The following is a 19,841-nucleotide window of genomic DNA, read 5'->3' on the forward strand; positions in this document are numbered from 1 at the left end:
GTTGTTGTTTTCCAGGCTGAGGCTTTGCAACCACAAAGAGGGGTCCTGTCTAAGGAGAACAACTCTGTTGGCATCATGTGATCTGCACATTCCCCTGGAGTTATCTACAGTGGAGGAGTGAATCTGCACGCCTGTGAAAGCATCCCTACCTCTAGCACCCGCTATCACCACTATCGCTACTCCTGACTGCTGCCATCAAAGTCACCTCGTCGTGACTCGACTTGCCTCCTGCTTCCCTTTCCCCCTTCATCTTGAAGATAAGGAATGGCTACGCTACTTTCATGCCCTTCCAACGCCTCTTGCAAATAAAGCCTTTCAGCTTGCTTAACAATACCAGAGAAAAGAGGGATAAAAGACCCTGAAGTTCCCCTTTATACCTCTTCCATGTGTCTCGTTTTTATCTTTTTGTCCTAAGTAACTCGACCCTCAGTACACACAAACATTGAGCAAACCAGCAGGATTTTTTGTCTTTGTGACATCTGCAGCAGCTGTTTTCTGGTGAACTTTTACAACCTTGAAGAGACTTTTTTTTTTTTCTCTTTCCCAGCACTTCTTTGGAATATCTACTGATCCAGCATAACTATGGGGGATTAAATCATTACAGCAATCCATACGGACTCCTTTGGCTCTGCCGCATCCTGTCAAGGTTTATTTTTTATTTTTTTAGATTATTTGTTTTTTATTGGAGAGCTCCGTTTGTGACTGGTGGTGGACTGAGCCATCATGGCTGGAAAGGGCAACCCGGTTCCGGGCGGCCACCTTAACGGTTTCCCCATGCCCACCTATTCCTACTTCTTCCCTCACATGTTGGGGAGCCTTTCGCCTCCGGCTCTGCCTGGACTGCCCATCAGTGGATACAGCACCCCGTCTCCAGCCAGTAAGTAAACTTAAGTTATCGGTTTTATCCCTATTTGCTGCTCCCCGGTGGTTTTTAGCTGTAGGATCACGCTGTCCAGGTTGTGTTTTTAATGACAGGAGATTTCGAGAAGATTTAATTTCTTTTGTGTGAGTTCTGGTTTATCTGTGTTTCTGTGACGCCCAGTTTCCTGTACAGCTTTCCCACTAATGTGTATGTGTACATACGTTTATGCCTGCGAGTCTGCTGGTAAAAGAACACTTTCATCTCATCCTGTTTAGATCATTCCTGTTTGAAAGATGTGTGTGTCGGTAAACACAGAGTGGCAGCCCCACACACAAAACCTCACAACCATGTCGCCTGCAGCACTGTCCTTAATTCACAAACACACACACACATCAGAACACAGAAACACACAGAAACATTAGCAGAGATCTGAAGGAAATGAGGCAGGGCAGTCTGAAAAACTGTTGTTTATTTGGGGAAAACACATTTTCCAAGTGTTACTAAAAATAAATCTCACAACTTTTTAATGTAGCCATAATGCAACAGCTCTTTTTATACAATCTGAAACACTTCACAACTGACTTGCAAAGCAGTTTACTAAAGACAAACTAAGTGAAAACTACTTATCATGTATGTTGTATTCACACACGCAAAAATAAACGGTAGCAGTAGTTAAAAAGGTTTTCAGTTTACTCAGCTGAAAGTAACACATTTTTAAATCAAGATTTTTTTGTTATATGTTATATCACTGATTTATTTGTGTATAAACATTATTTTATGAAATGATTTTAACTTCTTTATATGCTGTGGTATAGTAATGTTGCATTTCCCAAGTGCAGTGGTCTTGGTGAGAGGGATGAAATGAGGGGAGGTAGATGGAGGTGCAGACACACAGTTTGTGTGCATTAGCTTGTACAGGCCATGCAGACCACAGCCTCGCTCTCACAGGTTCAGAGGGGGTCACCGTATTGACTTTCTATCTGCTGGAGTTTGCACTGGTAGTCAGCGTAGAGGGAAGTGAGGAACAGTTGGTGCCCAACCCAGTCACTCCCACTTCCCCAATACCAAATACCCACCACACTCACAAAGGCTGGAACTCTGTCTCTTATTCTCTCTCTCTTTTTTTTTTTTTTAACTGTTGCAAGTCTCTGTGTGTGTTTTCTTATGTGTGTGTCTGTGTATGTAACCACCGGTGTTCGCCATGTGGGGCGGCAAGATTTCTTCCCTTTTGCCTGGACAAACATTTCCTGTCAGTAAACACTGGAGAGCCAGGGACGCCACAGTTTCCTGACATGCACGAGTGCACACTCACACTTGCACACATGCACAACATAAACACAATCTTTGCCCTTCATGCCGGCTCACTTTCTCTCACTCCTGCTCCTCCTCGCATGGAGATAACTGCAGGCACAATTCACACATGCTGTCACACACAAGCAATAGAAGCACAAGCTCATTCCTCCTTATATCCTTCTACACTTCAAACCCTCCCCCTTTCTTTCCTTCCTTTCTTCCTTCCTGTTTGCCCTTTCTCTGACAATTTCCCTCTCCCCTTTTCCTCCTGCCTCTTTTCTCTCACATTTCACACATCAGCTAAGCTTCCATTCAGAGAGGAAAGTGGGAGTGCTGAAGGACCTATAGAGTTTGTTTGGAGTTTGAATTGGGGGGATTTACAAAATGTCAGATGGATTGTTCTTGATGGATTTCAAACATGACAGAACTTCTAGTGTAGGATTTATACACATGATGGTATGCCTGCATGGGCATAAAGATTCACTGTGAATGATGTTGCTTTTTCCCACATTGATGTCTTTTGGGACTCCGGTTACAAAATATATTTCCTTTAATATTTTTTTGTTAGAAGCGTTACTGTCAAAATTATCCCTATCTCCCTATAGTAAAGAATCTTTTAAAAGATTCCTGAATCCAGGTGGTGATCTGGATCACACCCAAAAAGCTAGTTCCTGAAAATTTAATCAAAATCTTTCCATAATTTGTTTAAATTATGTTGCTGACAGACAGAGCAATGCCACCGAAAACATAACCCCCACCTTGTTCTAACAAATGAATTTATATATTTAAAATTAATTATTTAAAGAGGAAATCCAAAGTTTTTTCCTCCTAATAATATATGTATGGACCCAAGGAAGAATTTCAACAGCTGTTGGCTACAGCTGATGGGGATAAATGATCTATAAAGTGAATGAACAAATACACAAAATGTTCATAAACAAGTTCTTTCTAGAACCATCTGTCCAGGCCAGTTTCTGACAGGTTGAATCAAAAAGAAAAAGAGCAAATCGGAAGTGGGTACATTTGATCCGTTTGGAGCAGCTGATTTTCCAGAATTTACATAAAAATCCATTTTTTGAATGTGAGTCCTTATTAGAAAATTGTATGTATTTAACACTGCTCAAGATCCATTTTAAAATACCAAAATTGCATAACAATTAGATCAAATCTGACACAGCCTCTTTATAGGTGGCTGTAACTTGATTAGTCCCTTCATGGCTCAAATATTTGGGATATTTCCATCATATAGATTAACCTCCCACCAGAAAAGAAATATTCTCTTAAAGACTTACGTAAGGGAAGTCTTAAGGAATAATTAATAATGCTGAATAAATAATGAAGCTTGACCTTGGCCTCATTTAATTTAAAATCTGAACTTATTTTAATTTTCAGTCGACCTTCCTTTTTGTCTGTCCTCTGCTCGCTCTCCTCCTCCATCCCTTTCTCCGAACTGTCCGTCTCCTCTGCCTCAGCCTCTTTTAGCAAACCACAATAGACCAATTATTTGGACCAAGCAGAGCAGAAGGGTTAATCGAAGCCTACAACAAACTCTGTCTTCAACTCCAGCCTCCTGGGTTATGTCTTCACATCATATTATCTGAAAATCATCAGGTTAGAATACTCACTGGAGCAGATCACTTGCAGATATTGATATAACATTCATTGCCCGCAGCATTATTAGTTAACTAAATATTGTCACTATGGATTGACTACACTTGCACATTCGCAAGCATGCACAACTGCTGCACCAACTACAGCCAAATATCCACAAGGACTTATTAAATGCACACTATAACATAAACAGGCACTACTTTTGTTAGTGGTTTGCTTAATTCCATCACACCACGACATTTGTAAATATGGGAGTAATACCCTAATTATTGATTTATTTTTCTCATCATAAAGCCTTCTGCTGTCTGTCACCAGGTCTAACACTTTTCTTATATATAATCACACTGTTACAAGAGATCATAATGAATGGGGCCAGCTTGCTACCTGCTGCCACCGCGGACTAATTGGCTTTTCCCCACAGAGCGCTCTTGTTTATGTAGCCACAGTAATTGCTCACTACAAGAGTATTTCCTAGGGCAGCTACTACATGAGCACCATCTCTTTTGACTTATTAAGGGGTAAAATGGCATTTATGAATGTACTTTTGGGCCAGGGGGAGAAATACGGCGTTGTCAGACCTCGAGGAAGGTTGTGTTTGCGTGGATGTTTAATCCATCCCATTAAGCATCCTGTGGTGAAATTTACTGACCATGAGTAAATATGGATATGGTAATGTTGGGCAGAGTATGTGTGTGTGAGGGTGGGTGTCTGTGTGCTGGTTTCTGGATAGACAGGTGGTTCCTCTCTGCCTCGGTGGTCTGCAGCGTTCAAGAGGGCATGTCAGAACACTCCAAGGGTGGCAAAAACACACACTTTCTCATTCATAAGGCATGTGTGGTAGGGATAAACATAATGACAGTGAGAAGCACTTGTGCTTTGCTACCCCTTGGCAGCAATCCCAAATGTGAGTAGGCACAGTGCACACATATCTACTGACTGAAACACCTTTGCTATCTGGTTACCAGGTGCCAGCCACTGAGCTCTTTCAGAAAGACACATATACACACACAGAAGCAGCTTCTCTGGGGAGCTCATTGTCATTAACAGAAAGTCATTTGAGGTGTGCCTATACTCAGCAAGGACGCAGCCTTATTAAACATGGTGTGTAAAACACATCTAGTATGGCAGCGTAGCACTCATTCACCACCATCTTAATGACCTTATTAATTAGCTACGTAGCACTTGAAGGCTGAAAATTTAGCTCAAGGACTTTCCTATTCTTAAATTTTCAAGAGAAGCAATTGTCTCTGATGCCATTCTGAGATCCTTGACACATTACAGGTTGGTATATTTATCGTTGGTATTAAAGTAGTGGAATAAAGACTGTACTGTTCATTAAATTTCTTAAGCATTTGAATCTGTCTCTTTTAAGATGATGCTAGACATGATGCATTAGTGTGTTTGGACCATGGCTGTGCTGGAAGAGGCTACAGTAATGTCTGTTGGTTGGCGCTCAAACTGTGTTTTAGTAACATCCACACAAATGAAAAGAGGTTTATAGTTGTGGCTTATAGGCATGCTGTACATTGTGCGCATGTACATCCTTGCTAGTGAACATCTCTGAATGAGGCTGGCCTTCAGTGATTTTTATTAAGGATCAAAGTCCTCCTGTTGCTCATTAGGGTTGCAGGTGAGAACAAAGGTGCTAGTAATGAAAGATGTTATCTGCGTCATCTAAGGAGGAATTTGTGGATGTGTAATGAAAAAAGGCTTTGTGAAATGTTGACGGAAAAGGCGGATCAATATGAGAAGCACAGAGTGATACACAGTGCTGCAAGCAGTCTGTGCAGATGTGACAAAGGTGGAAGTGTGCACACGGACATACACACAGACAGGCACGAGCTTTGGCAGCACCCATCTGCACTCGTCATGTGCCACAACATGAGGAAGCTTTACTAACAGAGGCTCCAACAAGAAAACCCATCACCTTTTCCATTTGCCCTATGGCCTTCTTTTATATCTGCCCTTCTTTTCCTCTTCATTTTTCTTCCCCATCTCCATCACACCACTCTACAATCATCTTTCTTTCGTCATACCTGCTAACCCCCAGTCTCCTCATTCCTCACATCTTAATATCTCACCCTGTCTTATCCCTTTTCGTCTCCTCTGTGGGACTTCACAGAGCTATCATTACCATGCCACCAATTTATTTGCAGCTTATTATTTTCCATTTGCTTTGAGGAGACCCTGGGCCAAATCCCTGCCCACAATACTCTATCCTAGCCACAGGATTTATCCCTGAGTGGCTTGGCAAGAGTGGTCCACTCCTCCAGTGCCCCCTCTTTTTCGTTTTTCTCTCCCCATCTCTCCTCTGTCCTCATGCCTTTCTTTCTGCAGGTTTTTTCTCTTCCACGGACGCTTATGCAAATACAGGCCCCCCTTTTCAAAGAGCTGTCTACCCATAATCCGATGGATGGCTCCATTTTCGAAGAGCTGCACACAAACACACACCATCAAGAAATACAAGAACACACACTATCTCTCATAAACACTCATACTAGTTGGCACACATACTTATGTGTACATGCAGATACACACTCGACACACAAGCAGAGAGAATGCCTTTCTCTGCAGCAATGGTGTTATATTTTGAGCAGCCAGTGCTTTAAGCGTTAGTTTGGCCATAACGACTTCAAAACCAGCAGGCTGTCGCCAGCAGCCACGGAAGCCCTCAGTTGGGTAAACACTGGCATAATCTAAATCTCTCTGATGTGCCAGCACAAGTTGCTTTATTCCTGTGCTCTTCCAAAGCCCCTCAAGGAAGTCAAGGCAAGGGTAAAGTGATAATAACTCCTGTTTTTTTCTTTCTTCTTTTCTTTCCTTTAAAGTACTCTTGCACTGACCCCCTTCGCGTTCCTCCCCTTACTACACACATACGCGCATGCACGCACACACAATACATCTCTATCTTCTTATGCCCTTTTTGCAGTATCCATTCCATAAAGCCATAATTCACACTGCGGCATACATTTAAATGTCAGTGGCTCTCTCACAGGCATCATTCCTCTATTGTCCTTTGATAAGCGACAGGAATGACGGCATCTGTAAAATATAGGACAGTTACCTAATGGAGGAAAGAAGAACTAGAGGAAAAGGAGAGGTCTGAGGAAGGGTTGTGAGAGCTTGTGGGGTTCGGCCCTGCACAATGCGAGGAGTGATTGAATTATCAAGCAGAGCTTTACTTGTTGTCCAAGGGGGTTTCATAGGGAAAGCCCTTTTCTCTGCAGCTAATGCGCTTTTTCAGCCTTACACAATGGATAGCTGTGTTGCGCAGAGGAGCTAAGAGCGCTCTGTTGGGTCGGAGCTTATGGGGCCACCAGGTCTCTCTTGGCATCTCTCTAAGGGGCCTGTGGCCATACTTAACCTTAGGCCTGTCTACTAGCATTAGCACATAACCTCTTCAGGGTGGAAACATAATGCCCTTGTGACAACATTGGCACATTATATAGCTGGAAGTACCATAGGCTCGCTAATGCGAAATGAATTGTGTTGTGTTAAATTAATCATTAGCATTCAAGAGGTATGTAGACAGCCATGCTTAAGGCTGTCGTGACCCTCTGTGTTCCTTATTGTTGTGCCTTTTACATTACCTAATAGTCTTGATATTTTTTTATTAAACAAAAACTAAACATTTGAACCCTGTTAATGTCCTACAGCATTTTTCTGCAGCATATCAGAATACTGAGACACAAGACACCCTTTTGTAGTATGTAAAGTTCGTCATCAGAAAATGTTGGCATGAAAGTTTTTTTTTTGAGCCTTGTAAATAAAGTAATTTTACAGTAATTTCATGATTTGTTATTAGTTTTCTTTGGAGCATGTGTCACACTTTCACATGGATACAAAATGAAGGCATGTTAGGATTTTGTCTATTTTGCATTGTACATAAAGGTAGCTATTACATCCTAAAAACAAACACATGCATTCACATGAATACAGCCTTGTGGTTAACATAATGTAAAGATAGAAAAGGAATTAAGTTCAGAAAATTTTTCTTTTTTCTGACCTGATGTATATGTGTATATATATATATATATGTATATATATATATATATATATATATATATATATATATACATATATTGGAGCTTTTACAGAAAATAATAGCAGCATCTATTTTGACATGTGTTGTCTGGTGCCGGTGTGTTCTGGCCTTCAGGGTTAACCAGGTAAAGGGCACACAGTGGTTTGGTCTAATAACAATGTTTTCATAATCCTCATACCTGCTTGCTGCAGTTGGCTGATGCTGCTACACCACACAGCCAAAGCCTGACTCTAGTAAAGTCTGGACGCAGCAAATATAGGAAGAAAGAGAGAAAATACAATCAGAGTGCTTAGTCCCTGCTGGGGACATGCACCACTACACGTTTTTCCTAGATTCTAAGAGATGATTAAGAGGAATTCATTTATACTTAATCTACCATCTTTATCTACCAATAAGCATCTATATAAAAAAAGGAATATTTTAACCTTTATTCCACATATTATTTCAAATCACAGCACCATATATCCATTTAGGCCTAGATTTGGATCTGTAGCAGAGACTTGGAACTGTGATTATTGCTGGTGCATAGGGGAAAGAAACACAAACATGTGTGGCCCACACGGGATTAAAATTGCTGAGCGGTACATGCAATATTAAAACCAACAAACCCCCCTTGTGTAAATAAATTCCATCTGCATAATGTGTCCTGTGTGCTTGTGCAGCATGAAACACAGATGTGTGGGACCTCATATGAGTCTAAACTTATGAGGTCCACAGGTAGACACCAGAATTAAAGTGGTGTTTTATTGAAACATAATAAAGAGCAAAGTCTTTCTTTTATTTGTATACCTTCCTTAAATTAAGGTATGCATATTGCTTTTCGTGCATAAGGGGGCGTGTGATTTGTTATTGAAAAATATTAGCTAATACTTTAGAGTGGGAGCAATGCTTTAGTTTCTTTTACGTCTCATATTTAAAAAGCTGAAGGGAGAGAATTTAACAGATGACAGTGAATTAATAAACAAATTTAGAACCTTGTGATGACTTATTCTAAAATTGTGTTATACAAATAAACTTTAGCAAATTTTATGCAGACTGACAAACCTGAATGGCAAGGCAGGTTTATATGTATAACTTATTATTAAAAATGCTTTACATAGACATTAATAGCATTACAGTATGTGTATGTAGCATTGTATGCAGGGGTGCTGCTAGCCATGTGGGTGCCCTAACTATAACTGCTTTGTGGTGCCCCCCATTTATAAATAAATGTAATAGCTATTAAAAAAATATTATTACATATTGTGTGATGTTTGGTGTTCATTTTTGAGAAATACTTGTCATTTTTACTGATATCCACTAAAATCAGCCCCATGAGAAGCCTATACATAAAATGCTAATAGGTAAAATTAAAATTAAATTCTAAAATCTGTGATGAGAGACTCTCTTATTAAGAAAAGGAAAGAAAAAAAACTGGCTGGATTTAGATGAAAAATTTGCCTAAATGGACAAAAATGTCCATAATGACCCATAGTTTAATTTTCTTTGTGCTCTCAAGTAGACTTTCAAAACCAGTAGCACTAGTATCATAAAACCATAACATAGAATTGTGAGATGAGATAAAATCTCAATAAATAAACAAAGCTACTTTTGCATGAACAATACCACCAAACATTAAACAGATAAGCATAAAATTACCACAACTATAATGACAAAAAGGGAAACTAACAAAGTATTTGTGCAACGTCTGAGCACCTTTGACTGTCACATTTGATTATAAGGCCACATTTATAGTAACAGGTTGGTATCAATTTTGCCTAACTCTTCTATGGATATTTTAATGCAAAGGTTCAATGCAAGTTGAAAGGAATCTTTGAACTATTTCAACAATGATGCACACGGTGGGAGTGGCGGCACTGATAAACTAATATTCTCTTTCTACTGACCAAGGCGACGTCCTGGTTGGACCCTGCTTCTGGACCCTGGTGTTGCTGTTTAAAATGTAAATAAATTCAGTGACACAGATGTTCACATGTCATTTATTATCGAGGGAGAAAATAATAAAGGAGAAAATATGCTTAAAAGTAAATTTTATCCGGTTTATTCATTGTACATCAGTTTCATTCTTATGCTTGTCAGAGTCAAATGGTGCCAGCTGTCTCATGAATGTGTCATATGTAGGTCTGCTATGGCTTAAAAGGGCTTTGGCTCCTTCCTTACTAATTCTTTTAAACATTTTACTGAATTGTATTTATTTTCTGCCCCCTTAACCTCTCTTATCTGCTTTTCACTCTATAGCCCCTCTCTTTCCTTCACCAGGAAAAGAACAGCTGGCCAGCTGTTAGCCTGTTATCAGTGTGGAGAGGCACCTGAAACTTGCACTCTTTTAATCACACACTCACTCAAAAAGGTCCTATTATTATCGTAGACCTTTTTTCTCTGTTCTGCAGATACATTTTGTAAGTATGCTCAGATTTTGCCCACTTACAAAATGACCTATTAGTAGACGTAATATAAACTAATGCAATAAAAAGATGAAGTCTTGCAGTCATAACAAGACATATAAAGTGTGCCAGGAATGTGTCCATATCAGCAGCCATGTTTGCACTTGTTTTTTTTTTTTTGTTTTTTTCATATATGATTGCTATAATTTCATAAGTCTGAACTCTTTAAGACAAACTGAAGTGGCAGTGATATAACAAGCAGGGTCATTGGTTAACCTGGGTTGCCAGGTGTTGGCTTTCCCAACCAGGAGGTTTTTTTTTTGGGGTATACATCAAGGATATTCACATCGAAGCTGCTCTTGATTGTGCAAATGGCTCAGTTAGCTGGAGTTACAAAGAAATTTCCCAGCTCTGACATTGACTGATTAGCTCTTGCCAAGATAAAACCTCAAGTCCTAGATTATATTGGCCTAAACTGTAGTAGAACAATTTCTTTGTCTTCCAACTTCGACAGTTTTGTGGTAAAACACTCAATGAGGTTTACCAAGTTGCAGTTGTTGCAGATGGCAACAAACAGCAAGCGGTTTTAACAGATTTTGGGTCTTTCTTCCCATGTAGCAGCTTACATAATAAACATTTTGACAAAGCACCAGAGCCGCAAAATTACACATCAGTCAGATCCTGTGATCTACCGCTTGTTTTGTGTACACTGCTGAAGGCGAGCCGGTCCCACATCTAGGCAATCAGGGAAGATTACAGTTTATCATCTGGATCATTGCACTGCTGTTGTTTTGTTTGAAAAAATATTTAATCTGATCAGATTTTATACAGATAGAGTAGACTTTATTATTATTATTATTGTATATTATGGTTAAAATTGAGTAAAGAGCCGACAAACGAACAGCTCTATTGTGCATGGTGCATCCTCTTGATGCGGAGTGTAACACTCTGACCCTCACATGCAGTTTGGGACATTGTAGATGTGGGAGGCAGCGGTGACAGATCGTAGATAAATAGGCTGAGCGTCGCAACATACCTGAGGTCAAATCCAAGACTTCATTCTGATCCCTCTAATCGCTCATTCTTTGAAAGCAGGACACAGGGATGAAGAGCAGGTTAGGCTCAGAGAAAGAGCAAAATGGGATGAAAGTGAATGAGGGAGGTGAAGGGTCCCAGCAGGCATCTTAAATCACAGCAGGTCCAGACATACCCCACAACAGGGCTCAAATAAGAATAAGCAACAGATTTGCACTTTCCACAAGTGACCACGGAGTCTCTAAAATACCCCACAGCAAGATGCATTTAACCATCTGTTTTTGTTTTTCTCGTGCCTTTCTCTCTCTCTCATTTTTTGTTCTATAATTGTGTAGATGCAGTTTCAGTTTGGTCAGCCACTCATATATTTTGTTTGATGGCCCAGAACATGGGTTAAATATTTGTATTTACTGTACACAGTGAAACCGAGGGAAAGGTCAAGTAAAGCCAGAGATAGGTTTTTGCTGATTCAATATTTATTCATAAAATGCAGATATTTTCTGTAAACATGTTATGTCATCTTAATCCTTTACAGGATTGCTGTCATTCCCTCAGTCTCTCCTGCATCTTCTTTCCCATGAACCAAAGTCCTTCTCTCTTTTTCTCTGGCCACTGCAGAGTCTTTACAGTGACTGTGTGACTCTGAAACGGGGTTGTTAATCAGTCTGTGTACACAGTGTGAGTGAGCTGCTTGACCTGGAAAGTTGTGCTGCTTTCAATGTTGAAGTAACTGAAGTTCTCATGGGTGTGTTCAAGACAAGCAAGTGTGTTTTAGTATTTGATTAAATCCAGGAAATGTCCACACCTTTTTAAATGATCTGTGTGTTAGTTTGTCTTTCTTTGTCCCTATGGGTTAGGCAGTGCAAACACCTCATGAACAGCGAGAAGACACTGAGTGAATTAATCATGTTTCTAACAAGTACTAGCTCAGACTGATATGATCTCTTGAAGTCTTTTAAAACATAGTGATCATGACCCAACCAGATTGTTTAAACTGAAGGTGCAAATGGAAAATGGTGGAGGAGTTCAGAACGAAGCATTTTGACGAGAATATTTTTCATGCATTTTCACCTTTTCTGTTTTTGCTGTGTAGATTTAACACTAACCCACTCAAAGTTCGTTCATGTGGGGCAGAGTAGACTCTTGGTAAATGGGCCTCAAAACAGAGACATACATTTCATTCATCTTTTAAATGACATGTTGGCTGGTGAGCTAAAATGTGCTGTCAGGTGGGGTTATGTTACATTATGGTCATATTTATCTGTTACTTTAGAAATCACTGACCAGTTATGATCAGAGATGTTACATCTTCACATTAGAGATTTCCATCTCCCCTCAGGTGGGTCAGATCTCGTCTAAAACCACTTCAAGCAAATTCAAAATTACTTTTATGAAACTGAGAAAGTATTTTTAATTTAGTTGTTTACTTCAAAATGTTATATAGTAAATCAAAACTAATTGTGGAATCAGGTCTAGTCTACTGAGAGTCTGAATTTGTCACATCTACAGTAGCTAACAGACTGTTTTTATTCCAAAGCAGTCCAACAATTTAACCATTATTGAGAATTGAGACTGTGGCTTTTTTTTTTTTGCTTTAGGGAAGCTATGCTTAAAAGCCGCTTACAAGAGTCTCAGACCTTTACACTGCTCAGAAAAATCCACTTAACACCTACTAACAATTTGTTTTGAGTGCATTGTGAAAGTACTTAATCTGCATTTGGTCCAAAGTCAAAATGACTCCACAATAGTGGTGGGTTTGTATTCGTGGCAGCAAAATAAATCAGCATGGATGAGAACACAACACCTGGGTGCAGACACTAACTTTCATTGGGGGCACACATGGGGGCAACAACTCACATTTTCTCTCTAACTTGTGTTAGAATAGAACAGAATAGAGTAGTCACTTTATTATCTTTCCAGATATACACTGGCCAGTGCATGTTGAGAAAGAAATGTTGGTGCATTCTCTTCCCTCAGACTAGAAGAACATAAAATATAACAAGATACTAAATTAGAAGGCAAAGAGGCACTGGTATACGAGGCTGGTATGTTGTAGTCTACACAGTATTGATGATAAGCACACTACAACTGGCATTGTAAAAGGGTTTAATAGTCTTGTTTTAGCAGGCCTATCTGCATTTAAATAGTCCAAGCTCATCTGCTGTTAAGGTTAATGAAGTCACATACTTGTAGTCTTCCACAAGAAAGTTTTCCTTTGTGGCAATTTGATTGTATCTCCAACATTTTGATTCCTTCATTGGTGGCTTTTATGTCAGGACTACCTCAGGTGTTGTGTGTCAGGACTCTGAGAAGGCTATGAAATGAACACTCAGTCTCTTTCTCATTCACACACACTCTCTCTCTCACACACACACACACAGGGAAATTTGCTCCTCCTCTCACAGACTTCAAAGCCAGCTGTCCCTTGGGGGACTTCAAACGCTGGGGAGGCCATTAAAAGACAAAAATTATTTTCTGTAAGGTCATGATTTATTTGATTGAAAAATGAAACCACTAACCCAACAGACATTATTTTTCCTTTTGAGGGGCCTGCTTTACCAGGCACAACCTAAATTGCTACCAGGTGGGAATCCTCTTAAGAGCAGAAGGGCTCTTTCTGAGTAGAAGTAACTTTCTTATTTTCTCTTGTCTTTCATATCTCAATCTGTTTTTGCCTCTTTCTTCTTGTTCTTCTCAATTTTTTACCTAGTGGATGCCATTTCTTCATAAGCCATTGAATAAAAAACACAGACTTGTCTCCTTTAATGCCGTTTGTGTTAAGTGTGGCATACATGGAGACTTGGCCTGCAGAGCTAGAAAACAGCCCATCAAACATCAGTCAATGCAGAAAAGATAAAAGAGGTGGAAATGGAAGGTGCAGAGTGCGTTTGAGAAAAATGGGGCAGCAGTGAAATTCAAGCGTGCGAGAGAGTGATGGACTTAAAGATGCGTGTGTTTAGAGACAGATGAGAAACTGGATGGACTGAATAAGAACTGAAGTGAGCGTTTGTGAGTGGAAAATGAAGAAGAATTTAAATAAGATGCAAATAAAGAAGACTAATTTGATGATTGCAGTGTTAAATGAAGTATATGTTACATTTATATTAAGCATAAATTAGCTATTCAAATAAGCCCAGAATTTGTTACTTTATATTTATGGAAAAACTAAGAAAATACTGAGAAAAGACTGCAAGACTGCTTTTTCCAAATTCCCTCAGTCTTAATGGAACAAGCTGCAGTGAAAGCCATTTTACATGCTGAACTTGCAGCTGACTGGAATGAACTGGTTAGGCAAAAGTAATTTAGGAAACTAAACTAAATGCTCACAAGCTCACTGAAAGGATCACATTTAAAGGGGAAAACATTGGCTGAAATCAACCAAATATCACAAAACCTTAATCACATCAGTATTAAAATTTGTGTTTATGTTATGTATGATAATCTGTACATTTTAAGCTTTTAGTTGCAGCTGAATTTGACCTGTTCTGCAGTTGCTATTAGACCCAAATTATGCAGCAGCTTGGCTCCAGGTAGCTTGCGGCTCATTAGCTTATGCATCCTCATTTGACTATTTTCCCCTGCGCTTCTTTTTTCAGTTATCACTGCCTATTAATTACATGATTCGTAACACTCTGTGGGTTGGCTAAGTTCTTTGTGCCATGCAGAGTGAATACCGCTCCTGTACCGGGCGGTTGTTTGGATGAAGTTAAAGCAACAATCTGCTGTGCATTCAGTCCATTCATTGCATAAGAACAGCAGGCTGACCATTTATAAGTCCTCGGAAGGCGTTTGAAGGGATATTTCCTTTGACAGTTAATGTAAACAACCTATTACACATCTAGTCATTCTCTTGTGTAACCACTGATGTGCAAACCATGCAATACCATCATATATTTAATTAGAAGCAAGCAGTATGTTTTTACTAAGTGTGTATGTAGTGTGGTTTTCGAGGCAGCAACACAATTGCTGGAAGAATGACGGCATCTGCTAAGGATATTTTAAAGATGCCGGACTAAGTTTAACAACTCTTAAAATTTAAATGTAACAGAAAGAAGTCATTTTCTTCTTATATTAGTATCATAATTAAACGTGTTATCACACATTATGTAAAAGGTAACCTGAGTGTTTCAGTGTGGAAAGAAACGCAGGGTTCTGGTGTTTCTGTGATAGTTGAGGTTTCTGTTTCTGTGCGAATGCTGCCATGGCTTCGTTTTGCTGTTTGTGTTTGAGTGAACCGTAGAAAAGAAAAAAAAGTTTTTCACAGCTTACAGCCCAACATTTTTACCAGCCATCTTGGCCACTGAGCTCACCAATCACTCATCTCAGATATGTCTGTGTGTTGCTGACTGTGTTTCATCTTCCATGTGGATATCCCCACTGTTTGTTTATGAGTGCATCTGTGTATTGCTGCGTTTGTGCATGTGTGTGTACCACTGATGAAATTGCGTCCCCTCCCCTCTCTCTCCACTACCTCCTCCTCCTCCTAATGTTATCTCACTTCCTCTGGGGCCCTGACAAACCCACCAAACAGGGAGAAAATAGAGCACTTTATTGGGACGCCTGTCTGGACTCCCTCTGGATTTATGGCCAACAGACAGTGTTTATCACTCAGCCGAGAGAGGCAGAGTAAAAAGGACTGAGGGGGTGGGCAGCGAAAGAAAAAACAGGGTAAAGTAAGAGAGGGAACCTATCCTCCATTTGCATTAAAAACCTCTGAAAATGAAGGAAACCATTTCTGGAAAGGATCATTAATTTATTACAGTGTTAACATCTTGAACAGTTACTCAAAGACAGTTGGACACATGGAAAATGATTGCTCATTTCTGGTTGTTTGCAAAAGGCAAAGGCAGTGGAAAAAACGTCAATTGATGATTCCATTTGCCTTGATTTACAGCCGATGGTTACAACTTGCTAATAGGTAGTGCATTCATGAGTGGTTTTGCTTGTAATTAGTATCTTTGGTTTTATATTGCATCTAAAATCCCAGAGAGACCCTTTTTCTTTTTCTTTTTTAAAACAGTACATTTTCATTCCACTTTGGATCTTCATTATTTTCTATTGCACTTAAAAGTCAAAGCAAAAAAAAAAAAACAAAAAAAAACGCAGGTAATGATTTTGCACAGTCAAAAAATTCATTCATTTGAACTAAATCCCATTTTTTAATTAACATAGATATAGTTTAACAATATGGAATCCTTTGAAATAAATAGACATAGAATCAGTGTTTGGGGTGTGACTACTTATATCTGCTCCCACGGCCCACCAGCTGATATAATTTGCTGTGAAGTGCACAGTCACAGCTCCCCTTTCAGAAGCACCCTGTGTGTTTGTGATGTCCCAGCTTATGAAGCTTTAAGTCAAGCATATGAAACTACTGGTGATGCTTCTTATGCACCAGTGTATTGTAAACATATAGCAGACCAAGTGGTTGCAAAATGAATAAAACCCCCTACAGTTCTGTTTTGTTTTTTTGTCTTTTAAGTCTAAAACAGTTCACAAGACAGCAAAGATCACAAATAATCATTTAGACCTGTTAGTGAGTTGAATGAAGCAATTAATCCCCTATTACCAGCAACATACTGGATTTTTATTAGCTATGATTTCAGCATTTTGGCTGTTTATTTAAAAAAAAAAAAAAAGATGATTGTATTTACCCTGACATCACACACTGGTTTGTGAACCAAATTTTTTTAAATACATATATATAAATATATATATATATATATATATATATATATATATATATATATATATATATATATATATATATATATATATATATATTTATCTGACTGAGAACTGCAGAAACCACTCACATCACATCTGCAAACTTGTCAATCATAACCGAGTGCCACCCCAAAGCATACCATGGTTTATTATTGGTTTTTACTCTAAATGGCACTATAATTTACTAACTATACATGCAGTATTAAATTACACCCATAATTCCTAATTGTTACCAGAAACTCAGCAGGAAAATGTTGACTGAGGTATTAAATGAAGTTAGAAGTCATTTACTCATAGGGTACCGTCAAATAAATAAGAAAAAATACACTCAAAAGCCCTCCAATCATCTATTCCTCAGCAGTTTACCTTGAACTCACTGGAAAACGGCATTAAATGAAGGAAAGATGCTAAGAAAAAAAATCAAAGATGGCCTAAAGACAGCACTCTAACTTAGAGTAACTACTACCCACATTTAATGTGCTTTGTTACAGAACAGCCCTGACCACAAACACTGATTGCTACTCACTTTAGCAAACACATATTCAAACTATCCAAACAACCTCCTGCATTAAATACTTTGCTGCCACAACCATCATGATACTAACACACAACACTGATAATGCAGATTATCTAAGATTTTATTGACGGAATCTGTTTATGAAAGAGTCTCATGAGAGAATTCATCACCTTTTATCGTCTGCCTCTCTCCACCCTCTCTCATCATCTTCTGCTTCTGTCTACTGAGAGAATGAATTAGAGATGACAGAGCCTCCATACAGGCTTTTAGTGAAAGGGAAAGAAAGAGAGAGGGAGAAAGAGAAGCGGGTCATTAACACATGATGGTTTAACTTGTATGATTAAGTGCTGTGCAACATTTTTCTGGCATCTTAGGCTGTTCTCCTGTGAATTGGAGGGGGAACGACTTTGCCTTTCTCTTGCAATATCCTTCCTTCCTGCCCCTGAGGAGTTTCCCCTTTTGCGTTACTACATTACAGCTCTTACTTGCTCACCTTCCCTCTTTCCTCCTCCTCCTCTTTACTCAATATTCTCCTTAAACAACCCCTCCTTTGTAGCATGTTCCTATCGCCCTCTTTTTGGGCTCTCACTTTCTGCCTCTCATTTTCTCCATCTCCTCTCTAGTGTTCATGCGTATTAAGATTTAATGCCCCCAAACAAGCTTTCAGTGTCAGCCCACTGAGAGTCAGCAGGGGCGCTCTGTTCCCCCTTCTGTTTCTGCTGTGAGCATCGCTCTCAGAGCTGCTTCAGCACAAGCAGTCACTTGTGGGGTGCTTGTGTTGTGGGGAAAAAATAAATAAAAAAAAAATAAAATAAAAAGAAACTAAGAAAAAAAAAACAGGCACAACCTCAGGAAAATGCAGGAAAAGAGGGTGTTACTCCTGGTCCAGTCAGACTGCATCTTATCATAGCTTAGAGGGTCACCCCATGTGCTGCAAGAGTGTCAGCATACGTGTGTGTGTCAGGCCACATACCCACCAATCACATTTCACCTAATCCACGGTTTCCATCTCGGTGGGAAGCAGGGCCCCCTGCCTGACCATCAGGAACTGAATTGTGCAGCATCATGACTGGATTTGGCCTTTGACTCACGCACTGCAAGCACACTCATTTACACTCCTGCTGCCTCAGTCAGCACCCACAGGCCTCACACTGGGTGTGCATGCACATACCTTTGCATAAACACACTGCACACTCATTTTACCGATAATTTCTCAACCTCATTGCATACACATATACAGAGATATTAACAAGAAGTAAGGCAGGGCGTAATTTCTTTCTTCATCTACTCTTTCTTTCTTTTTGCCTTTTTTTTCCTTGTTAAAGCTCTTAATCAGAAGGACCCCTCTCCTCCTCCTCCTCCTCCTCCATCTACCCACAGGCCATCCCATTTCACCAACGGGGTGAATAATTAATGCCGGCAGGGCAAGTTGATTAAAATAACACGTCAGGTCTTCTTCAGTGAGAAAAGGCATGGCTCCGCTGTGATGTCGCTGGTGGTGTAGCTAAAGCCACGGCAGAGGGCAGACTTATTCTTCATATTAGCCCTAATTAAGATTTCTTCCTTGTAAGACCATTTATGACACCATGAGTTGTCTTTTTTTTCCCCTGCTGACACAGGTTTTAGCTTAAACAGTGAAATCAAATCATAACTGGATTTATTCTAAGTCAGTATTTGACATTTTTAAAAGTTTTCTGTTTTGTTTTTTGTGCAAAAGAAAAAATAAAGAAAAAACCTTTCAGAAATTTTCAGAAATATTTTAACCCATGTAGACAGAGATGTGCTTAAATTTTTAATCAGATCTTAATGATTTTGGTTGAAGGAAAGGCTTTATTTTCTAATTCAACCTCAAGAACTTGGTGCTTATTATTGATGTTTCCCATAATTGGGAAATTTCGTGAATCAAAAACTAAATCTTTTACTAATCTATCTTTGCAAATAAAAAAATTATGACCTAATTAGACCATCTCTTCTCTTGATTCTTTCTACTGTCTTTCTTCCTCCGTGCTTCAGTACTGTATTCCTCCGGTCTTAAAGGGAAGCAGGTGACATTCATTGGTGACACATGATGTGTTCATGTTGGCTAATTGTCTTTGCTGTGCCATCAACCTTTCTTCAACAACTGCTGCCACTTTCGGCCCATTTCCCCGGCTCTCCACCCCTCCTCTCTTATCATTCATCATTTTTGTGGCGACTCCAATCATTTAAAGGTGACACTAACAAACGACGTGAAATCAAGGGCAGTGTGGTAGAAATGGCTCACAAACGCATATGTCTGTGTGTGTGTTTACATTGTTAATAAGATGTATTCCCATTCGAAATGCTGTTTCATTTGGGTAGAGGTCTGTTGTGGTGTATCTGTGTGTG

At 39.4% G+C, this 19,841-nt stretch overlaps 1 protein-coding gene across 3 annotated transcripts in view; it reads left to right on the forward strand.

The window, feature by feature from the left end:
- The window catches only part of raraa (retinoic acid receptor, alpha a), a 134,721-nt gene that overhangs the window by 61,346 nt on the left and 53,534 nt on the right, over positions 1 to 19,841 (forward strand). For all 3 annotated transcript variants that reach the window (XM_041973128.1, XM_041973129.1, XM_041973130.1), the window contains one exon: positions 16 to 877. In XM_041973128.1, the coding sequence (XP_041829062.1) occupies positions 724 to 877 (154 nt within the window). In that variant the 5' untranslated portion in view covers positions 16 to 723. The remainder of the gene's footprint in view (positions 1 to 15; positions 878 to 19,841) is intronic.

The sequence above is a fragment of the Melanotaenia boesemani genome, chromosome 21 (genome assembly GCF_017639745.1).
Source record: "Melanotaenia boesemani isolate fMelBoe1 chromosome 21, fMelBoe1.pri, whole genome shotgun sequence".
NCBI lineage: Eukaryota > Metazoa > Chordata > Actinopteri > Atheriniformes > Melanotaeniidae > Melanotaenia > Melanotaenia boesemani.